General features: G+C 34.4%; 1 protein-coding gene across 8 annotated transcripts in view; it reads right to left on the reverse strand.

Annotated features, from left to right (window-relative positions):
* The window catches only part of AGO3 (argonaute RISC catalytic component 3), a 228,780-nt gene that overhangs the window by 40,214 nt on the left and 163,240 nt on the right, over positions 1 to 25,326 (reverse strand). For 7 of the 8 annotated variants that reach the window (XM_077150311.1, XM_077150312.1, XM_077150306.1 and 4 more), the window contains 5 exons: positions 15,353 to 15,475; positions 14,885 to 15,018; positions 11,085 to 11,269; positions 8,774 to 8,933; positions 6,222 to 6,312 (listed from right to left, as the gene is read on the reverse strand). In XM_077150311.1, the coding sequence (XP_077006426.1) occupies positions 6,222 to 6,312; positions 8,774 to 8,933; positions 11,085 to 11,269; positions 14,885 to 15,018; positions 15,353 to 15,475 (693 nt within the window). The remainder of the gene's footprint in view (positions 1 to 6,221; positions 6,313 to 8,773; positions 8,934 to 11,084; positions 11,270 to 14,884; positions 15,019 to 15,352; positions 15,476 to 25,326) is intronic. The other variant, XM_077150307.1, reaches the window with a different exon arrangement.

Below are 25,326 nucleotides of genomic sequence, written 5' to 3' on the forward strand. Positions count from 1 at the left end.
TTCTACCTCAAGCTCCATCCTAGACACAAATTTTTATATCAAGAAAATGCTCACGAATCCTTAACTTCTTTCTGAATCAACATAACCATCTTACTGAATGTTTAAATCTCTACCTGTATTCCTTATCCTCTGTACCGTATTAGGATGTTATGCCAAAATAAACTCTTCTCCTCTTCTCTATCTCCTTTGGCTTTTCCTTATTAGTTTAATCTTCCCCATCCTACAAAAATATCCTTGGACTATGCTGCCTCCTCAGGGAATTACCCTTTTCTCCAATATCCCTTCATTATTAAACTCGATGAAAGAGTAGTTTCTTTTATGGCCTCTATTATCTGTCCTTCAAACTCCTGCAATCTGGCCTTAGCTTCACCTACTCTAATGAAATTAATTTCTCTTACATTGCTTGCATTCTAACCTTTTTCACATAATGTCATACACAGAGAATTTTTAGTTTTAAAAAAGACTTGGGATAGATATTGTCCCTATATATTCTGACATGCTGTCTATGCATCTACTGATAATAGTATTTCAAACAGACACTTTTTCTATTTCTTTTGCTTTACTGGTCCCAAAGTTAGAGTTGGTAAAATTCAGGCTGGTAAAAGAAAAGATACTGCAATTGTATGAGGTATTCTGGCTGTGACTTAAATTACCTATCTAAAGGCATATATTTATGTGTGTGTATATATATTTCTCCTTGAAACTTTCCTGCCATGGCTCCAGTAACAATGCTTTCTCTTAATCTCTTTATTTCACCATGCTTTTCTTGTTTCCTCATTTCAAGTCCCTTAGTCTTATTTATTTAGGTCAGTGTTTCTCAGTCCCAGCTGTGTTATGATCACTTATGGAGTGGTCAAGAAAAAGTATTATTATAACTATTATGGAATATTTCAAACATCTGACAAATCTAGTGGATAATAAAACAGAAGTCCATCCACCTATCACTCAGGTTGAACAAATACTAGCACTCTATTTCCTCCTCTTTACAAAAACAGTCTAAAAGTCTCTTTTATATCCCTCCTCCTAGATCCCATTCTCTTCCCTCCCTTCATGGAAATAACCATGATCCTCATCTATTTTATAATACATTTGGTACAAAAACCTTTACCTCAGATGTACCACCTGTAACAATATAAATTATTGATTTGTGGGTACTGTACTTCAAGAGCATTCATTCTTTACACGCAACAACTTTTTTTTTTTTTTTTTTACCATTAAGAAATATAGTCTTGAAACTATCATGAAAATGAAAATGGGTTTAGGCATTCAAACCCCAAAAAATTTTTTCATATAAATTATTTTAAAATAATAAAGCTTTTTTCAAATAGTCAGTTTTTTCCCTACTATCTTAATTCTTCTATAGGATTCAAATCATACTTAGTCACTGATTACATTGGTTTGAAACTGTTATGTACCCCAGAAAAGCCATGCTCTTTTAATCCAATCTTCTGGGTACAAACTTATGGGTGGGATCTTTTGATAAGGTTGTTTCCATGGAGAAAGATGTGGCCCACCCAACTGTGGGTAGGACCTTCCGATCAGGCTGTTACCATGGAGGTGTGACCCCGCCTATTTAAGGGGGGCTCTTAATCCTTTTACTGGAGCCCTGTGTGAAGAGAATAAAAGAAAACATAGAACTCAAAGCCAGCACAGAGGGCAGAGAGATGACACCAAGTGACACAGATGTTTGGAGATGCTAAGCCAAGAGATGAAATCCAGAGTTTGCCCTGTATAAGTTAAATGAGGACTCACAGATGTTTAGAGAAAAAGCCACTGGAACCAGAAGCCAAAAGCAATGATCTAGGAGCTAGGACCAGAAGACGCCAGTCATGTGCCTTCCCAGCTAACAGATGTGTTCCAGATGTGGATGGCTTTTCTTCAAAGTCAACATATCTTTCCCTGGATGGTTTAATTTGGACATTTTCATGGACTTAAAACTGTATATTTTTAACCTAATAAATCCCCTTTGTAAAAGCCAATCCATTTCTGGTGCATTGCATTCTGGCAGCTTTATCAAACCAAAACAGTGACTAAACATCAGCTGCATCATTTTTATTCTTACTTTTCCATTCAGGTTTCGTGTTCATATTCCTCATCCTTTTTAATATCAATCTTTTTCTTATTGATTTCTAAGGATTTATTTCCATTATGAATGCTGATCCATTACTAATTAGATGAATTAAAATTATCTATTAATTTTTTGTTGTTGTTGTGCATTAACAATTCTTTATTGGAGGCTCCAAGAATATGGGGTGATGCAGCAGGGTACACTAGAGGTTTAAGAACATAGGGAGATTGGTGAAGAACAGTGTGGCCCAGCCTCAGGATGCAAGCCAGATAATCCAAATTGGACCAAATTTAAATGACTTTTTCTGCAACTTTTTATTATCTATTAATTCTGAATATAGTATCTTGTATAGAAGTTTGAAAAAAATATAATGGTTTATGTATTTTGTCTTAAAGCTTTCCCATTCTGATGTCAAAAGGATATTCTTTTATACTTTCTTTTAAAAATTTGGCTTTTCACATTAAAATTTTTAACCACCTTAATTTTTATAGATTGTGTTGATGTAGGGATCGAATTATGTTTCCACATGGAAGCCAATTGTCCCCACACTATTATTTATGCTTTCCCTCCAGATCTGTAATGCTACCTTTGTCATATACCTAGTTTCCATATACATAATCTATTTCTGGGGTATTATATCCATTGTTCTATTTATGTATCAATATCATATTGTCTAAATTAGTATAGCTTTAGCAAGTTTTGTTATTTGGTCAGGAAAGTCCTTAGCCCCAATACCCCAAACCCCATTCTTCTTATATATAATTTACAGATTACTTTTGGGAGAAGAGACATTTTTATATACCAAGATACATATATTTTTCTTTTTATCTTTTTACCAAGATTCATTTTAAATATAATATTAAAATGATATCTTTTTATAATGCCAACTCTCATTTATGCACAGGGTGATTTTACTCCATTTTTAAAGCTCTTTTATGTCCTTAAATAATGCTTTGGGATCTTCCAGGTCTTATACATTATCTGTTAGATTTATTCCCCATCCTATTATGAATGGTCAGTCGTTTTTCGTTTTTTGTTTTGTTTTGTTTCCAGTTTTAGTTGGGTATTACAAGTGTATAGGAACAGTAGTGGTTTTTATGTCAATTTTCTGAATTCTCTTAGCTCTAATTGTGTGTAGATTCTTTGAATTTTCACACAGAAATCCTATCTCTGGGAATAACCATTTTATTTCTTCATTTTCAATTACCTAATTTCTTTGTCTTGGCTTACTGCATTACCTGCAACTTTCAGTACACACCTAATAGTAAAGATGAAAGGGGTCATCATTTTCTGGTTCCTGAAAATAGCAATTTTTCTAACATTTCAACAGAAAGTATGGGGTTTATATACTTTTTTGGTAGTTATACATTTGGTAGACGCCTTTTATTAGGCAAAGGAAGTTACCTTCTACTTGGAGTTTGCTAAATTTTCAAGCTATTTTAACAAATGCTTTATGTTACATCTACTGAGATGATCAAAGTGATACCAATGGCTGTGAAGGTTTGTTTATTGTACAAAGGGTACTTGGTAGAAGGGAGCTGAAATATGCACAGTCCATGTTCTGCAAGACTTCGGGCAGAGTTATCTCTACTCAGAGGGCCAGCCTTGGATTCTTTGCCCCTGCTTTAATCTGTTAATATTGGGGATTACGAAGATAAGATCCTGAGTTGAACCATCTTGGCTTTTTTAAGATAAACCCTACCTGAAGTCTTTTAGCTAACATCTCATTTTGGAATGTGATACCCACAACTGCAGGTAAGATTAGTCTATATTTTTCTTTTTCATTAGTTTACTGTTTTTGAGTGGTTTTGGTATCTCTATTATCCCTCTATTTCCTAGCCTCTTTTTCAGCAAGGTGGGTCATAAATTCTGGTTTAGTCACATGTCATTAAGACATGTAAGATAGGGATTATTTGTTCCTTAATAACTAATAAAGTGGATAAAATCAATCTATGTATATACCGTTTATATGAGACCAATCTAGAACAAAATGACAAAGAAAGACTGAAAATAAAGGGATGAAAAAGATACATATATTACATTATGCAATGCTAACTATAGGAAACTTTTGTACAACTTCCTCAATATTATTTTTTAATTTACTTTTTAAATTATTAAGACAGTTGGAGGTTTACAGAAAAATTATCCTCAATATTATCTTTAACTTTACTAATTCTTTAACTGTATCCAGGATAAATCTATTTAATATTTCAAAGACCAATGTCCAGGGTTTCTAATCGGTTCTTTTTTTTCATATCTAGCCACTAATGTTTCATTTCTGCTTGTTTTAGTCTTATAATTTTTTATCCTTTCTACTAGATGTTATTTCTTCCTTTACCTCTTTGAGGACCTAAACTTAATGTATCCTCAAGTTTTTTCAGAAGTACAACAGCATTTTTATTTCTCTAGAGTTGACTGTCTCCCAATTAATGATGCTGTTGTCTACATTCCTGCGTGTGCATTTTCTTCATGTGTTTCAGAATTGGGGTTAGCAGGTTCGCCTTTAGTGAGAGTTTGCTATTCTCTCTTTTTCTGCACTTATCTTTCCTGTCTAATGGTTTTGGGTCCCTGGGATCTCCCAGGATTCATTCTTGAATCATTTACTGTTGGATATCTTTAAGAACAAGCCACCTAATATATTAGTTTCTTAGGGCAGCTGTAACAAATTACCTCAAACTGGGTGGCTTAAAATAACATAAATTTATTCTCTCACAATTCTGGTGGCTAGAAGTGTGAAATCAAGGTGTCCACAGGACTATGTTCCCTTTGAAAGATTTAGAGATGTAACTTGGGTTGGAGCAACACAACTCCAAATTCTGCTTCTGTCTTCACATGGCATCTTCTTCTTGTGTGTTTGTGTGTACTTTTCTCTTCTTAAAAAGACACATCATTGGCTTTAGGGTCTGTTAAAGTGGCCTTACTTTAACTTGATTACATCTGCAAATATCCTATTTCCAAATAAGGTTACATTCATAGATACCCTAGCATTAGGACTTGGATATATCTTTTTGGAGGACACAATTCAATCCACTACACCTCGCCAGCAGGCAGACTGGCCTAGGTCCTCAGTGTGAGGCTGGATGTACTTCCTCTTGACTGCTTAAATAAACATTAATGAAGTCAGTGGTTCTTACCTGGGGGTGGCACCCCTGACTCCTGGGAGTCTGGACTATTTTGGGGGCACTTTGGTTGTAATGATGTCTGCATACCACCGTACAGGCTGTGTGCACTGTATAACTCCAGAAAATGACATGCCCAGAGACTACACGTCATTCACTGCTGTCTATATAAATGGCCCATACTTGGAATTGTGGTGTATATAAGCTGTACACCTATACATGATAGACCTGGACCCAGGCTACTGGCTTATAATGAATATTTTTCAGCTTCCTTTTTTAAAAAAGGACTTAGGGGAACCCCAACAAATAGTGAGTCTGGCTTCAATGGTATACTTGTAGCTTCTTTTATCCCAGAGGGTTGAAAGATGCTATTCACTTCTGCCTACTTCAAGACTTAGAGATCAGAGGCCTGAATCTATAGTCAATCTTACTGATTTGCTTTTGGGTTCTTCATCTGGTCCTTGGATAAGCTAATCTTAGTTTTAAAAGTGGCCATCTTAATTTTCTTTTTCTGTGTCATGTTTAATATTGTTATGTGTTTAGAACAAAGGAGACCATTATAATTATCTTTGCATAATGCTTTAGTTTTAACAATCCAATAAAATTATTGGTCCTTGAAAATGATAGTATCATTAAGTTTTTCACTTAACAACTCTAAAACTACTTTCATTAGCAAGGAAACAACACGAACTGTTTATATGTAATGCACCTTTCTGCAACAAAAGACACACCTGAAATATATTTTAAAAACTCTTACAAATGACAAAAAGTAGCAGAAAAATATACAGTCATGGAGAGGTCAAGTAGACGAATTAAAACAGGATACTGAATATTTGAATAATATAATAAAACTTGGTTTAAAAGATATATGGAACTTGTAGTCTCTAAATCAGAGAACAATCATTCTTTCCAAAAAACCCCATGGAACGTTTATAAAAGTTGGTTATGTGTCACACTACAAAGAAAATATCATTAAAAAGCTAAAAACAAAATGTTGATATTCATCTAAAATAAGCCTTCCTAATGACACTCACAGCAGCAATAGAAGGCTTCTTCCCATCACCAGCAGGTGGATGAGTAACATCTGCTCCCAAAAAGATGACTGGTTGCTGGAACACAGAAGGTCTTAAACACATTTTTTTAAAGAGTTAGATAATTCATTTTTTCATTATTCATTGATCTGTTTCACATAGTACAAACATAGCACAGAGGAGGTCCTTCATAGACAGTTTCATAGGGTTGAACTATTGGCAGCATTATCATCTTAATTCATCAATCCCTACCTAGTCAATGAAATAAAAGCTGTCACAAAGGGTCCATCCAATGTCTTACTCAGAGCAGTTTGCTGTATTTAGCAGTAGTGCTGGTGGTTGCAAAGGCAAATGCTACTAGTTTTCCCCATAAAAAGCACAAAATGATAAACGTCCTCATTAATTCACCAATTTTTATTGCACTTTCTTAATTTATTTACGTTTTAAACCTGTGTTATCACTCAGGAGAAAAAGAATAATTTTAGACTGGAAAGGATCATAGGAGTCTACTATTCCCCTTCCCTGGCCAAAAGTATAAATTTGAGTATCACATATTTACTAGTCCCTTACAGTACTTAGTATTTCATTTTAAAACACATCTTGTAAGAGTCTAAGGATCGTCTCTTAGTTCTGGGATTTGCTGACAAAAATCTATATTCATCACCTTTAAGAATCTCATCTCATACTTAACAGGATATGAAGCAGCATGGAAAAACTGGGAAAAAAAGGGTTTTTTTTTTTTTTTGGTCAGACACACATGGGTCTATCCTATGCCAATGTTTATTTGTGGTGCATATTAATTAAGAATCCTAACTTTTTTAAAGTTCCAGTTGTTTCAAAAGGGGATCTTTCCCACAAGTATATGCATACATTTTTAATTTAAGTTAATTTTTAAACATTTTTTATAGTGAAATATAACATGAATACAAAAAAGTGATAAATTTCAAAGTACATTTTAATAAGTAGTTTTAGAACAAATGAAAAGTATGGTATGGGGTTACAGTTCCACCATTTCAGGTATTCCCTTTTAACAGCTCCAAGACACCAGAGACTAAAAAGAAATATCAATTTAATGATTCAGTAGTCACATTCATTTGTTAAATCCTATCTTCTCTGTTACAACTCCTTCTTCTCTTTTAATTCTCCTCCCAATCTTTAGGGATATTTGGACAATGACAATTCTAACTTCATGTTGAAATATGGGGTAGGGAGATGCAACTGATTGATGCTCTTGGAGAGACTGGTAACTCTTGAGTTTCAGGGCTTATCTAGCCTAGGAACCATATGGAGATTATAGGTTTTGAAAAATAAACTCAGTGAGACTTTTAAAGAGTCTCAGATAGGGCCCCGGATTTTTTAGGGTTTACAGGAATACTGTTGGTTGGGGCCTGGTATGCCATGGCAATAGCAGCATCTCGTTGAAGCTTACATACCTCCAGAATAGCCTCTCAACTCTATTTGAAATCTCTTAGCCATTGTTACTTATTTTGTTACGTTTCTTTTCCCATTTTTGGTTAGGAGGGTATTGTTGATCCCATGGTGCTAGGGCCAGGTTCTTCCCTGGGAGTCATTTCCCATGTTGCTAGGGAGATTTACACCACTGGATGTCAAGTCCCACGTGGGGGGGGGGGGGGGAGGGTAATGAGTTTAATTGCAGATTTGGGCTTAAAGAGAGAGGCCACATCTGAGCAACAAATGAGGTTCTCTGGAAGTAACTCTTAGGCTTAATTATAGGTAGGTTTAGCTTCTCTGTTACAAATATAAGTTTCATAAAAACCAGCCTCAAGATCAAGGGCTTGGCCTATTAACTCAGGGGTCCTTAATGTTTGAGAGTATCAGGGATTTCCCAGGTTCCCACAGTATATTTTAAAGATGAAAATAAATTTTAGTGCTCAGTAAATGCTAATCCTTTCTCTATCCTTCCCTTTTTCCTCCCCATCATAGTGATATTATAGAATTAAGTCATATCATCCAGGACCATGATTCTGCCCTCCTATTAATTTCAGAAGAGCCAACTTCATAGCTACTTCCTCTTTCTAGGTTAGGATGTCTCATATTGCTTAAGAATTCGAGGGCCAGCCAATGATAACATATTTTGTCCCACTGACTGCAGAGGTTGATGTGGCTTACTTAATTGACTTGTCATATGCCTCCTAGCAGTTACCCCTGCTGCCCTTCACTTTCCGAGTGAGTAGCCCCATAAAACTAAGTTAAAGATGACTTTCAAATAAAAGAAAAATTTTTCAAGCTGGGATCTCCAGTGAGAAATAATTAAGGTTCTCAAAGTTTTAAAGCTTGTATTTTCTAGCTAGGCAAGAGGGACTTTGCATTATTAAATGAAAAAGAGGGAGATAAAGAAAATTTCACAAGGGAATTTCTTAAACTTGATAATACAAACTTTTAAAAATCTTTGCCAAAATGCCTCTTTAACTCTCATGGCAGGAATCACCAAAGCTCTCTTACACAGATCTTATAACAGTTGGTTATAGCAATATATAGAAAAATTAAGATACAAAAAATAACGAGTATTTTCATAAGTGATCAAGTTATCTTACCTCTGATGAGGGACAAGAATGTTATTGATCCCTCCAAGTTTAACATTTATCTTTAGGCACAAGTTTGAGAGAGTTTGAGGAGATGTTTTTATTACATTCTTGACTTGAACACACTGTGTAGCCATACCCAAAAGTGTGTCGCCTACACGTTTCACCTCCGCTGTGGAGCAAATGCAAATACTTCTAATTAGAAAGAAGGCCAAACCTTATTGAAAATAAAGTTACCATGTTTCCTCCCTTGAAATACCTTATTGAATTAAAGGACACCAACAATTATACTAATACTAAAACTATGCTGTTAAAATATACTGCCTTGAAGATCAACTTAGTACTTAGTGATAATTTTTCCAGTTTTCCTTTTATAAAAAAAGCATATTTTTATCTTCAGAAAATAGTATAACTACAATAATTTTAAAAATAAAGAAGAAAATATACATTGCTCTTTGTTAGCATTTTGTACTTTCTTCTATTAATTTTCTCAATGATATTATTTTTATGCACTTATAGTATTAGTGCAGCTTTCAACCTTACTCTCCTACCTTTAACTAAAAAAAAATAGTTAATACAATATAAAGAATAAAAATTACCTCTTCCTTTTTCCTTTTCTACCAGTATAACTATGATGAAGAGTTCAGAAAACAACTTCTTATATACAAAACCCTTGGAAAGTATTTTTAGAGAAAAATTCTGTTTTATTTTTAGGGTGCATGGTCTGGGAATCAAACCCAGGTCTCCTGCATGGAAGATGAGCATTCTACCACTGAAATACCTGCAAAATTCTGTCTTGCAATGTCATTTTCATCTAATAATATAGTATGGCTGTCTCAAGGCAATATATAGATTACCCTTAGTTGTTAAAACAGCAGTAGTTTATTCTGTTTAAAATGCCATAATGTATCTAACCAGTCATAGGCTGATCTATTTTTAGGTTGTTCTAGGTTTTCATTATTTCAAACAATGCTGCTATGAATAAAAATCTTTGTAGATTTATTATTATTATTATTTTGTACATCTGCAGGATAAATCTCCACAAGTAGAAGTGAGAAGTCAGAGATTATATACATTTAACATTTTGACAGATACTGACAAAACTGCCTTTCAGAAAAGTTCATTCATTCATTCAACAAATTTTAATGTGTACCTACTATATGCTAGTACCACGCTAGACTCTGGAAATACAATGGTGAGTCAACACAGATGCTGCCCCTGACCTCAAAGAGCTTGCAGTCTAGTCAGGGAAATAGGCTTTAATAAAATAACCATTCAAATTTAATACTACAATTCTGAAAGTAATATCAAGGAGAGGCACAAGGTCCTACGAGAGACCATGAAAGAGGGAGAAGTTGACATTGTCAGAAAGGTCAGATAAAGATTTCCAGAGCAAGGGATGACTGAAATTGAAATTCAAAAGAAATGTGCATTTACTTAGTGAAGGGTCGAGGATGTGATTTATATTCTTTGTTCATTAATCTAGAAGAATTTTTTTCCTTGTTAAACCTAACTGATCTATAGAAACATTTGAACTAATAATAAATTAGCCCTTTCTTGTTTTCATTTGATGCAATTATTTTTCAAATTCTATCGACATCCTTTTAATTTTGTTTATATTTTGTGGCATACAGAAATTTTAATTTTTATGCAGTCAAATCTACAATTTTTCCTTTGTGATCTCTTCTATAATTTCTGACATTAAATGATTACATTCCATTTGATGGTTTGAAAATTATATATTCTTTGTGTTTTTCCATGGTTTAATGATTTATATTTAACTTTTTAATCTTGCCAAACTTTATAATGTTTATAATAATAGTAGCTAAAATTTACTGAGGTGCTATTTTAGACTCTTCACTGAATCCTTACAATAACCCAATGGGTTTGGTATTATTAGTATCCCAGTCTCAAAGATGAGGAAACTAAGGCATAGTGTAGTTAAGAAAGCCAAAGCCATGCAAGGTAGTACAACTGGGAGTACCTGGATATTAAGAAACACAGCCTGATTCCAGAATCTGTGCTTTTAACTACTAAGTTATACTGATACTCAAATTGTCTTGATACCATTTCTATTTAATAATTCTTCTTTAACCATTGCTTTGTGATGCCACTTTAGCTACTTTAAATTCTTTTCAGTATTTCTTTCTGGACTATTTAGTTTGCTCCACTGATCTGTCTTTTCCTAGAGTAATAACACATGATTTTTAAATGCTATAGCTATAAAATAGTTCACTATTTTGAAGGTTTAGCATATGTTTTAGCATAGTTCTAAGAAGAGTATTAAGTACTTGAAGAAAATGCAGTCTTAAGATATCCTTACCATACACTGGCGTCTTCCCTGGCAGGATGACAATAATGAGCTGCAGCCCCGAGTAGGTGTTCTTGAGATGCCGGAACATGGGCTCCACACTGTCTGCCCCCTGTGCATATTTGCAGAAGCAAGGCTGGCCTTGGATGGGCATCCCTGCATCCTTAGAAATCTTACGCAGCTGGTCTGTGAAACCCCTAGAAGTAGAAACAATTAAAAATAAAATCATTGTCTAGTCATTAACATCTATCAAGTAGTAATGAAAGTTTGGGAAGAGAATGGAGGATGAAGCAGATATGTGTATTCCATAGTAAGAGGTCACCAAACTACGGATGGTAATAGGAAAGATGGATCAGTAATCCATTCTGCAAACTAAGAAGGCCACCATATAGTTACATGACATTTTGTGGTTTACAAAGGGCATTAGTAAGAGTGTGCTAGTTAACAGTTTAGCTTTAGAGTCAGCTTGGTGGGTTCCAATCCCAATCTTGCTACACACTAGCTATGAAATTTTAGGCAAATTATTTGTATTCCTCATCTGGTAAACAATTTCCAGAGTACAGTGTTGATGTGAAGATTAAATGAGATAATGCATGTAAAAGTACTTAGCATATTGTCCAAGGCATGGCAAGATTACAGTAAGTTTTAGCTATTGCACACTTTCCAATTTGATCTTAGCAAGATTCGTAAGAGGCAGGTCAGATATTATTTTCACTTCAAAGATCAGGAAGTAGAGTCTCAGGGACATTAAACAATTGGTCCAGGTCAAATTGTTAGATAAATGCAGAGCCAGAACTATGATCTGGGTCAGAATTTCTTTCCCCAATATTGTCTAACAAAAACTAGGATAGCAAGAAATATTATGCCCTCAAAGGAGATTTAAAAATATGAAAAAAAAAATTAAACAGCAAATGAGTCAGGCAGCACTTCGAAGTATTTTCATTTATACTGAAAAAAAAAACAACCCAAAGAATTTCATATTTAAACAAAATTCTGCATTTAGTCCAGCAAAAATGAGTAAGGGTATGGGGAGGAGGTGGTTAAAAAAATTTCTTTGTTTTTAAAATAAGTAAGGTCCTAAGTCAAGGATCTGAGCCATGTTTGCTCAAAAATACTCTGTTCCCCTCAGAACAGAGATTACGTTTATAGGAATTTCCTTATTAGTTTTTAATTCAAAAAGTATGAAATTAAATATTTTCAGGTATCCTAAATAAGAGCAATAGGCCTCCTGATTGAGACTTCTATTCAAGCCATGAATAACAAATGTAAAGTAAACAGAATGGATCTAAGCTTTGAAAAACAATTGGAGGTGTTTTCTTTGGCCTTAAGAGATCAATTAAGATAGCTGTAGCATTGTAAAAAACTTATTCTAAAATCCTGATAGCAGGGTGATAACTTTGGAGAAAAAATACATTATAACTGATCACTGAGCACAAATTTAGAGATTGGGAGTTAAAAAGGAATAAAGAGAGTTAAATAGGAAAAAACATCTTTAATTCTCAGATGAATAAGCAAGGTAAATTCTGAACTGACCTGGGATAAACTGACCTCTGTAATACTCAAAAATTACATTGTAAGCTATTAGTAGAGATTTGATTTAGACAACAACCATTTTTAAAAGAAAATTAGGTTCTAGAGGGGGTGGTTAATTTATACAAATAATTATAATACAAGGTAGAAAGTGTTAAGTGCAAATAGGGAGGTTATTTACAAGTTAGTATATTAATTTAGAGGGGAGAGAGATTATTTCCAGCCTGGAGAATCACAGAAGGTTGGGTAATATTCGGGTACAGAGAGTCTGTAAGAGAGCAGTGTGAGTGGAAAGGAGAAAAAATGCCAGAGAAACAGAGGAAATATAGGGCATCAGTTTCTTTGCCCAGAGTATGTAAAAAGGAAGCAAAGAGAAAAAACTTAAAGATTTCAAATGTCAAACTGATTTTGAATGTTATTCTTTGTCAGAGAGGCTTAAAAAGTTTGGGAGTAGGGGTAGTCACAAGTGGAGCTGGTGTTCTTTTGACAGCACAGCTCCTCAAACGAGGGTGAAGGCAGAAGCCCTTGAGACGGTGTGAGAGTCCCAAAGGAAGATAGACAAAGAAGAGGAAAAGAAGCCTGACAACGTGATAAAAAGGAACAACAAAGGGAAGAAAAGAGAGAGCATTAAGAAGGTAGTCTAATTATATCTAATGCTGCATATGCTTTGAGGAAAATAATGGCTGAGAAGAGACCACAAATAAGCACAAAGTGATGGACATAGAAGCCAAATTTTGGAAAGTAAGGAAGTGGAAAACAGGACTTTAACTACTTTTAAGAAACTCAATTGAGAAATAAGGAGAGAGGCTTGATAGCAGCTGAAAGGGAACCTAAAATTAAGAGAAATACATTGTTTTATTTTTTAGCTCACTTCATTTTTTCCAGCCAACATTTATTATTTTATTCATTTGTGCCACTTTGTTGGTGACTTAACTTTTTATATATTTATTTATTTATTTACTTATTAACAGTGAAAACCAAATTCTGGTTTTGTATGGAGATATATCTGATAAGAAAACTATTAAAAATCTTACATACCTATAAAATATTAGCCAACCTTAACCACAACCAATAACATTCATTTTCAACAAGACTGTTGGAATTTTCTATATCTATCGTGTCCTATGCATTCTTGTTTCTCATTCTGCAACAAACAGTTACTTTACTTTAGGGGAAAAAGTACTCTCTACCTATTTATATCACCAAAAAAGATCTTGAAATCAATCTTCAAGACAACATTCTAGAAAACACAATTCTTCTGTTTTATTTTTTTAAGGGGAGAGAAAAGCATGTTTTTGACTATGCTCAGAGAACCAAATGAGAAGAGATAGAAGAAATGAGAGACTTATGATTAAAGAAGAGATGGGATGGGAAGCGATCAAGAGCACAAAGAAACTGGCTTTGAATGGACCTGGAGGGAAAAAGGTAAAAATGGTAGAATTAATCTTGGAGTTGAAGAAGAACATCTCTTGCTTTGAACGGAAGGAAAGTAAGGTAACACAGACAAATAAATACTAAGAACATATATAGCCTCAACTTCACAGTCTAAATCATATTTTAAGTTTTACTGTTTATTTTAATAGAACAGAAGCTAAAACAAAATACAATCAAAACGTAGGGTTCCGAATTTCTTCCCGAGGAGCAACATTTTTTTCTCTTAAAAGTCTTTTGATCACAAGATTGGTCAGGTTGCTAAGACTGAAGATCAGAAATGGGGATGGGTGGCAGAACTACTGCAGGCTGAGTTATCTTCCTTATCCCATGCTCCTTAAATTTAAGAAAAGTGGAGCTTGGCAGCAGCTGCTGCTAGGAAGTTATACATAGACTTATTAAAGGAAAATAACAGCTGCAATTAATTGATTACTCACTTTATGCCAAACACCCTACATATGTAATCTTAATTAATCCTTGCCCTGTAGCAAGGCACTATTATCTGTATTTTACAAAGGTGAAAACTGAAGCATAATGAGATTAAGTAAATTATTCAATGTAATAAAGCTAGGAAGTGGCAAGGTGGGAATTAAACCTGACCTACCTGCCATCAAAAGCCAATCATGCTGCTGTTACACAACACGTTAGTGTATTAGGATATCTAGAAGAATGAACTGATAGCTTTATTACGAATGATCAATTCACAAATCTTGATCAAACTATTGAGGAGAAATTTAAAGGTTAAGTAATTAAATATACTCTATATATTAGAACATTAGCCAAGTATTTTAAACTCAAATACAAATTTAAATACAAAAAATTTCCAAAGCCAAAGTAATGGTAAGCCTTACTTCAATATTTCTTCTCTGCACTGCCTCTGTGTGGCAAAACAAGCTATAGCCCACATTTTGATTTCAACTCCTGTGTGGAACTGTTTCCCTCGCATGTCCCATACTCCGTGGCTTGGTGTTGCTACAGTCCTATTCTATAGAAAAAAACAAAAAAGAAATAACAAGGCAAAAGAGAATAAAAAAATTAACATACAACTTATTTCAATGAATTGAAAATAAGCATTTCAAATTGTTGAACTATTTCTGAAATTCTACATGCAACAGATTGTTCTAAGTCAGTATTTTTTATACTTTTATTATTAAAAAAACAAAAATTCTACTAAACTCAAATAAAGACACTCACCTAAAATAAAAAAGTATTGTTGGAACAATAAAACACTTTCTAAATTCCAGACTTAGCCAGGATGCCCTTTCCTCTGTATATAGAAATTGAATGTGTACAATTAAAAAAGCATCAAGAGTCTTTACCCGTCCTCCATACTGTAGCATAGGTGCTGGAAGTACCCGTCCGGTCACATGAGCCATTTCATCCCGAACTTTAAATTGAAACTCCTGAACAAATGGGTCGGTTTCATAGTTTGCACTTCTTACCTAACAACAGAAAAAGTTTGTAGTTCCACTCAAAATTCCAGAAAATCTCCTGCTTTACTCATTAGAACTCCTTTTTTTTTCTTCACTGCGTCAATGTTTTGCAATGTTGTTTTTTTTTTTTTGTATGCTGTATGTGTAATTCTTTTTCAATGTGAATATCCCGCTACTGCAGCACCATTTGTTGAATTTTTGTTTGCTTTTTCCTTTCTTTTGTTTGTTTTTTTTTTGGGAAGTGAGTGAGCTGGAAATTGAACCCAGGTCTCCCGCATGGCAGGCAAGAATTCTACCACTGAATTACCCTTGCACCCTCCTGCAATGAGCTTTTGTTAGTGATGTCCTAGGAGCAAAGAATTTCTATCTGGTGACCACAAGTCATAAGCGTACTGCAGAAAGTGTGTGAACTCGCTGATAACTTACACAAAATTTAAATGTATATATTAGGCTAACTCAAGAAATTTCCACTGCTTTGGAACCATGAAAATGGTAGTTTTATGATTCAATGTAATGTTTTGGGGTAGATGGTCCATAAATTGCAATAAATTCTCAAAAAAAATCTGACCTAAAAAGGTTAAGAACCTTTGATTATATAGGGTTGAAACATATACTATTAAAAATTATTTTAGGTTGAATGTGATAGCAAATATTGCAAAATGGCCACTAATAATCCTAAGGCATTTTTCCTAATGACTTATAAAACTTATTTCTTCCATATTTCTAGACAAAAAGTGACATATGATAAATGACAAGAAAATCAGTATGTTATAGGTTACAATTTTTATATAATACATCATCCATAACTTAAGAGATAAAAAAGTTTATTATATGTAGTATGATGTCAATTCCACTTAAATTGATCTATAGATTCAATGCAATACCAATCAAAATTCCAACAACCTATTTTTTTTAGACAAAATAGGCTAATACTTACTGCCTCTGAAGATCAAAATGACACTTCAGAAAAATATATAAGCACACCAACATTAGATCTCAATTCACTTTGAAACTACAACTTAAAGCAACAACAAAAATATAGATGAAAATAAACCACAGAATAGGATAGTTACAAAAATATATTATAGGCAGAGCACTTTTTATATGTAAGAATTTCTTAGAAATAATGATCATGATATCAATCGAAAAATGGGCAAAAGACAATCACAAAAATAAGTCAATACACATGGGAAAATGTTTAGCTTCACTATTGATTGAATAAAGCTAGTTTAGACAGGAAATTGTTGCTTTTTTTTTAACGACACAATATGCAAAGTTATTAACAAAGGGTATGTGGGATATTTCCATTCTAACTTAATCTCTTGGAAAGGGGGGGTCAATAATATGGAATAGGGGGATGGAACTAGCTGATGTTCCTGGAGAGGCTGGCCCTTCTGGATCTCAGTATTTATCTGGCCTGGGAACCATCTGGAGGTTGTAGGTTTGTGGAAAGAAACATGTGCAGAATCTCAGATAGAGCACAACGTGTTCTTTAGGGTTAGCAGGAACGGTATTGGTTGGGGTTTGGCATACCGTGGTAACTAGCAATAGCTAGCAAAAGATTGTGTAAAGAGTAAGCTACAGAACGGTATCTCGACTCTATATGCGAGTCTCAGCCACTGACATCTTTCTTTGTTTCATTTTCCGCCCTTTTGGTCAGTTAGGCTTGCTCTTGAGAAATTATTTCTGTAGTGGAGAAGCTAAGCCTCACCTATAATTATGCCTAAGAGGTACTTCCAGAAAACCTCTTCTGTTGCTCAGATATGGCTTTTTTCTCTCTAAGCCCAACTCTGCAAGGAAAATCATTATCCTCCCTGCTATGTGGGACACGACATTCAGGGGTGAAAATCTCCCTGGAAATAGGCACATGACTCAGAGGGATGAGCCTGGCCCTGGCACTGCAGATCAACAACACCTTCCTGACCAATCAGGGGAAAAGAAATGTAATAAAATAAGGTGTCAGTGGCTAAGAGAGTTCAAATAGAGTTGAAATGCTATTCTGGAGGTTACATGTATACAAGCTTAAGCTAGATATCGTTAATTACCATGGTCTGTCAAACTCCAACCAACATCATTTCTGTTAACCCTAAAGAACACATCGGGCTCTATAGGAGATTCTACAAAAGTTTCACACATTAAATTTACTTTCCAAAAATCTGTATCCTCATGATGGTTCCTTTAAGTACTGAAACCCAGAGAGGCCAGCCTCTCCAAGAATATCAACTAATTCCATCCCTATATCCCATATTGTTGATACTGCTCCTCAACATGAAAAAGTTAGAATGGGTATATCTCAAATACCCCTAAATATTGGGAGAAGGACCAAAGGAGAAAGAGGAGTTATAACAGAGAAGACAGGATTTAGCAAACGACTATGACTAGTGAATCATTATATTGATATTTCAGTGTCTTGAAGAAGCTAGAAGGAAAGACCTGAATTTGTAGAACCATAACCCATATTAAACTTTGAAATCTGTTCTATAACTAACTTTTTATTAAAATACTTGAAATGTATTGCTTTTTTGTATACATGTTATACTTCACAATAAAAAGTGTTTTTTTTTAAAAAGAATTTATTGTACTTTAATGATGACTTGGATCTCAGAGTGTAATTCACACCTTTAGCATGCTATGGTAACTGTTTTCAAAACTTATTCAGTTGCTCTCAGGGCAAAGCTCAAACAAGGTTATAAAAAGATGACAATTTTCAAATCTTTGAGTAATTATCCATTAAAAAAACCTACATATTCTAAATATGTAAAAAGTATCTCACTACGATAACCAGGAGTTGAATTAGGCACTAAGACTAAGACATTTTTTTTTTTTACATGGGCAGGCACCGGGAATCGAACCTGGGTCCTTGGGCATGGCAGGCAAGCATTCTTGCCTGCTGAGCCACTGTGGCCCATCCAAGACATCTTTTTATTCAAGTTTAATTACCATTTATTTTTGGTGTATTTAGTGCACACTAATAAGGTTAAAAAGAATAACAACTACTATTTACTAATAATGGCTATGTGACCTGTTTGATGCTAAGAGCATCACAATAAACATAAAAGGTAAGTCTTTCATAATCTTTATTTTACAGAGATAAAACTAAAGCGTAGTAAAGTTAGATGACTTGCTTAAAGCCATATAGCTAAGTAAAGGACATAGAAGATTGTTTTAGAATTCCTGTTCTCAATACTGCACTAGGCTTCAAGATGCTTTATGATAATAATAGTAAGTGAAGAAGCTAGATTTTGAGAACATACAGTAGTTAGTCTCTGAAGCCTGTGACTTTAGCCACTATACAATATTGTCTCTTTGAACAGTTAAGTTCTTTCTTTTTATTAATTAAAAAAAAATTAACTAACACAACATTTAGAAATCATTCCATTCTACACATGTAAGCAGTAATTCTTAATATAATCACCTAGATGTGTGATCATCATTTCTTAGTACATTTGCATCGATTTAGAAAAAGAACTAGCAAAACAACAGAAAAAGAAATAGAATGATAATACAGAGAAAAAAATAAAAACAATAAAAATAAAAAATAAAACATATATAAAAAAGGAAAAAACAAAAACACAAAGAAGCAAAAAAAAACTATAGCTCAGATGCAGCTTCATTCAGTGTTTTAACATAATTACATTACAATTATATAGTATTGTGCTGTCCATTTTTGAGTTTTTGTATCTAGTTCTGTTGCACAGTCTGTAACCCTTCAGCTCCAATTACCCATTGTCTTACCCTGTTTCTAACTCCTGATGGTCACATATTCCAAGTTTATTCTCCAATGTCGGTTCACATCAATGGGACCATCCAGTATTTGTCCTTTAGTTTTTGGCTAGTCTCACTCAGCATAATGTTTTCTAGGTCCATCCATGTTATTACATGCTTCAGAAGTTTATTCTGTCTTAAAGCTGCATAATATTCCATCGTATGTATATACCACAGTTTGTTTAGCCACTCGTCTGTTGATGGACATTTTGGCTGTTTCCATCTCTTTGCAATTGTAAATAACGCTGCTATAAACATTGGTGTGCAAATGTCTGTTTGTGTCTTTGCCCTTAAGTCCTTTGAGTAGATACCTAGCAAAGGTATTGCTGGGTCGTATGGCAAGTCTATACTGAGCTTTTTGAGGAACCGCCAAACTGCCTTCCACAGTGGTTGCACCATTTGACATTCCCACCAACAGTGGATAAGTGTGCCTCTTTCACCGCATCCTCTCCAGCACTTGTCATTTTCTGTTTTGTTGATAATGGCCATTCTGGTGGGTCTGAGATGATATCTCATTGTGGTTTTGATTTGCATTTCTCTAATGGCCAGGGACATTGAGCATCTCTTCATGTGTCTTTTGGCCATTTGTATTTCCTCTTCTGAGAGGTGTCTGTTCAAGTCTTTTTCCCATTTTGTAATTGGGTTGGCTGTCTTTTTGTTGTTGAGTTGGACAATCTCTTTATAAATTCTGGATACTAGACCTTTATCCGATATGTCGTTTTCAAATATTGTCTCCCATTGTGTAGGCTGTCTTTCTACTTTCTTTTTTTTTTTTTTTTAGCAGGAATTTTTATTCACCTTTGAATATTTTCAATTTTAAAATTGATATACTATTTTTTTAATTTTTTAAAATTTTTTATTTATTTATTTTTTATTAATTAACGGAAAAAAAGAAATTAACCCAACATTTAGAAAACATACCATTCTACATATGCAATCAGTAATTCTTAACATTATCACATAGATGCATGATCATCGTTTCTTAGTACATTTGCATCGGTTTAGAAGAACTAGCAACACAACCGAAAAAGATATAGAATGTTAATATAGAGAAAAAAATAAAAGTAATAATAGTAAAAACAAACAAACAAACAAAAAAAACCAAAAACCTATAGCTCAGATGCAGCTTCATTCAGTGTTTTAACATGATTACTTTACAATTAGGTATTATTGTGCTGTCCATGTTTGAGTTTTTGTATCTAGTCCTGTTGTACAGTCTGTATCCCTTCAGCTCCAATTACCCATTATCTTACCCTGTTTCTAACTCCTGCTGGACTCTGTTACCAATGACATATTCCAAGTTTATTCTCGAATGTCGATTCACATCATTGGGAACATAAAGTATTTGTTGTTTAGTTTTTGGCTAGACTCACTCAGCATAATGTTCTCTAGGTCCATCCATGTTATTACATGCTTCATAAGTTTATCCTGTCTTAAAGCTGCATAATATTCCATCGTATGTATATACCACAGTTTGTTTAGCCACTCGTCTGTTGATGGACATTTTGGCTGTTTCCATCTCTTTGCAATTGTAAATAACGCTGCTATAAACATTGGTGTGCAAATGTCTGTTTGTGTCTTTGCCCTTAAGTCCTTTGAGTAGATACCTAGCAAAGGTATTGCTGGATCGTATGGCAATTCTATACTGAGCTTTTTGAGGAACCGCCAAACTGCCTTCCACAGTGGTTGCACCATTTGACATTCCCACCAACAGTGGATAAGTGTGCCTCTTTCACCGCATCCTCTCCAGCACTTGTCATTTTCTGTTTTGTTGATAATGGCCATTCTGGTGGGTCTGAGATGATATCTCATTGTGGTTTTGATTTGCATTTCTCTAATGGCCAGGGACATTGAGCATCTCTTCATGTGTCTTTTGGCCATTTGTATTTCCTCTTCTGAGAGGTGTCTGTTCAAGTCTTTTTCCCATTTTGTAATTGGGTTGGCTGTCTTTTCGTTGTTGAGTTGAACAATCTCTTTATAAATTCTGGATACTAGACCTTTATCCGATTATGTCATTTCCAAATATTGTCTCCCATTGTGTAGGCTGTCTTTTTACTTTCTTGATGAAGTTCTTTGATGCACAAAAGTGTTTAATTTTGAGGAGTTCCCATTTATTTATTTCCTTCTTCAGTGCTCTTGCTTTAGGTTTAAGGTCCATAGAACCACCTCCAATTGTAAGTTTCATAAGATATCTCCCTACATTTTCCTCTAACTGTTTTATGGTCTTAGACCTAATGTTTAGATCTGTGATCCATTTTGAGTTCACTTTTGTATAGGGTGTGAGATACAGGTCCTCTTTCATTCTTTTGCATAGGGATATCCAGTTCTCTAGGCACCATTTGTTGAAGAGACTGTTCTGTCCCAGGTGAGTTGGCTTGACTGCCTTATCAAAGATCAAATGTCCATAGATGAGAGGGTCTATATCTGAGCACTCTATTCGATTCCATTGGTCGATATATCTATCTTTATGCCAATACCATGCTGTTTTGACCACTGTGGCTTCATAATATGCCTTAAAGTCAGGCAGCGTGAGACCTCCAGCTTCGTTTTTTTTTCCTCAAGATATTTTTAGCAATTCGGGGCACCCTGCCCTTCCAGATAAATTTGCTTTTTGGTTTTTCTATTTCTGAAAAATAAGTTGTTGGGATTTTTATTGGTATTGCATTGAATCTGTAAATCAATTTAGGTAGGACTGACATCTTAACTATATTTAGTCTTCCAATCCATGAACACGGTATGCCCTTCCATCTATTTAGGTCTTCTGTGATTTCTTTTAACAGTTTTTTATAGTTTTCTTTGTATAGGTTTTTTGTCTCTTTAGTTAAATTTATTCCTAGGTATTTTATTCTTTTAGTTGCAATTGTAAATGGAATTCATTTCCTGATTCCCCCCTCAGCTTGTTCATTGCTAGTGTATAGAAATGCTACAGATTTTTGAATGTTGATCTTGCAACCTGGTACTTTGCTGTACTCATTTATTAGCTCTAGTAGTTTTGTTGTGGATTTTTCCAGGTTTTTGACGTATAGTATCATATCGTCTGCAAAAAGTGATAGTTTTACTTCTTCCTTTCCAATTTTGATGCCTTATATTTATTTTTCTTGTCTAATTGCTCTGGCTAGAAGCTCCAACATGATGTTGAATAATAGTGGTGATAATGGACATCCTTGTCTTGTTCCTGATCCTAGGGGGAAAGTTTTCGATTTTTCCCCATTGAGGATGATATTAGCTGTGGGTTTTTCATATATTTCCTCTATCATTTTAAGGAAGTTCCCTTGTATTCCTATCTTTTGAAGTGTTTTCAACAGGAAAGCATGTAGAATCTTGTCAAATGCCTTCTCTGCATCAATTGAGATGATCATTTGATATTTCTGCTTTGATTTGTTGATATGGTGTATTACATTAATTGATTTTCTTATGTTGCACCATCCTTACATACCTGGGATGAATCCTACTTGGTCATGATGTATAATTCTTTTAATGTGTTGCTGGATTCGATTTGCTAGAATTTTGTTGAGGATTTTTGCATCTATATTCATTAGAGAGATTGGTCTGTAGTTTTCTTTTTTTTTTTCCTTTTTTTTTAAAATGTATTTATTAATTAAAAAATTAAGAAACAAAACAAAACATCAACATACATAATCAGTAATTCACAATATCATCACTTAGGTGCATATTCATCATTTCTTAGATCATTTGCATTAATTCATAAAAAGAAATAAAAAGACAATAGAAAAAGAAAGAAAATGAACACAGGAACGAAAAGAAAAGACTATACCTACCATACCCCTTACCCCTCGCTTTCATTAATCACTAGCATTTCAAACTAAATTTATTTTAGCATATGTTCCCCCCATTATTTATTTTTATTCCATATGTTCTACTCCTTTGTTGACAAGGTAGATAAAAGGAGCATCAGACGCAAGGTTTTCACAATCACACAGTCACATTGTGATAGCTGTATCATTATTCAATCATCCTCAAGAAACATGGCTACTGGAACATAGCTCTACATTTTCAGGCAGTTCCCTCCAGCCTCTCAATTACGTCTTGAATAACAAGATGATATCTACTTGATACATAAGAATAACCTCCAGGATAACCTCTCGACTCTGTTTAGAGTCTCTCAGCCATTGACACTTTGTCTTATATCACTCTTTCCCCTTTTGGTGTAGAAGGTTTTCTCAATCCCTTGATGCTGAGTCTCAGCTCATTCCAAGATCTCTGTCCCACGTTGCCAGGAAGGTCCAAACCCCTGGGAGTCATGTCCCATGTAGAGAGGGGTAGGGTGGTGAGACTGCTTGTTGTGTTGGCTGGAGAGACAGGCCACATCTGAGCAACAAAAGATGCTCTCTTGGGAGTGACTCCTGGGCCTAAATTTTAAGTAGACTTGACCTATCCTTTGCAGGGTTAAGTTTAATATGAACAAACCCCAAAACCGGGGGCTCAGCCTATAGCTTTGGTTGTCCACACTGCTTGTGAGAATATCAAGAATTCAACTTGGGGAAGTTGAATTTCTCCCCGTTCTCACCAGTCCCTGAAGGGGACTCTGCAGATACTTTTCCCCTCACTGATTGTGATTGGGACCTTTTGATTAGAGAGAGATGTGATCCATTCAAGGGGAATCTTTTTTTAAATCTATTTTTTATTTTTAAATTTTTAAAAATTTTTTTTAATTTATTAATTTAAAAAATTAACAAAAAAACATTAACATATCATTCCATTCTACATATATAATCAGTAATTCTTAATATCATTACATAGTTGCATATTCATCATTTCTTAGGATATTTGCATCAATTTAGAAAAAGAAATAATAAGACAACAGAAAAATAAATAAAACAATAACAGGAAAAAAAAGATTATACATAACATACCCCTTACCCCTCACTTTCATTTATCACTAGCATTTCAAACTAAATTTATTTTAACATTGTTTCCCCTATTATTTATTTTTATTCCATATGTTCTACTCATCTGTTGATATGATAGATAAAAGGAACATCACACACAAGGTTTTCACAATCAGAGTCACGTTGTGAAAGCTATATCATTGTTCAATCATCATCAAGAAACATGGCTACTGGAACACAGCTCTACATTTCAAGGGGAATCTTAATATGTTTTGTGGAGCTCTGTATGAAGAGAGTAACAGGCAGAAATCTTAGAGTTCAGACCTAACACAGAGAGCAGAGAGACAAACCCATGACACAGGTGTTTGGAGATGCTAAGCTAAGACATGAAGCCCAGAGTTTATCCTGGAGAAGCTAAATGAGGAGCCACAGATTCTTAGGGTGAAAGTCACTGCAAACAGGAACTTAGTGAACCATCTGAAACTAGAAGCTGGGAGAGAAGGACAGCACATGACATGATGTTCCTTCAAATGTGACAGAGAAAACCCAGATACTACAGGAGTTTTCTCAGAGTCAATCTATCTCTTTCTGGATGCCTTAATTTGGACATTTTCATGGCCTTAAGACAGTAAATTTGTAACTTAATAAATCTCCTCTGAAAACACGAGACCATTTCTGCTATATTGCATTCCAATAGCTTTAGCAAACCAAAACATGCCTACATTTCATTTTCAAATATTTTATTCAGTATCTAAACTCCCCTCTGGGTAAAATGAGAATTTTTTTTAATCCCCTTTTCTCCTCCCTATTGGAAGCTACATTCTTTCTTTTACAAATTGTCAAGGATGTTGAGATTTGTACATGTCTTCACTTGTGTATTATAATCACAGTAATGTCTTACATGTGTCCATGAAAATCAGTAAGCAATCCCTGTATTATTATACCTAAGTAAATATTCTTCACTGCTGAGCCAAGCATCCCACTAGGAGAATATTCCCTTTCTTTAGATATTCTAGAAACAGAAGATGCCTAATATCAATGTCTTGATTTTAATTTAGCTTAAAATTAAAAGGTGATCTTTTCTTATTCTGAAATTTTGGGGAAATGTCTCAGTTGAGTCACCAAAAACAAGGTTATGGTGTTGTTCAAATACAAATTTATAACATCTTATAAAAATATTCCTCCAGTCTGCATGCACTGAGCTTTTTTAAATAAGAAATGATTGCTGAATTTTAGCAATATCTT

This window comes from Tamandua tetradactyla, chromosome 2 (genome assembly GCF_023851605.1).
Source record: "Tamandua tetradactyla isolate mTamTet1 chromosome 2, mTamTet1.pri, whole genome shotgun sequence".
Lineage (NCBI taxonomy): Eukaryota > Metazoa > Chordata > Mammalia > Pilosa > Myrmecophagidae > Tamandua > Tamandua tetradactyla.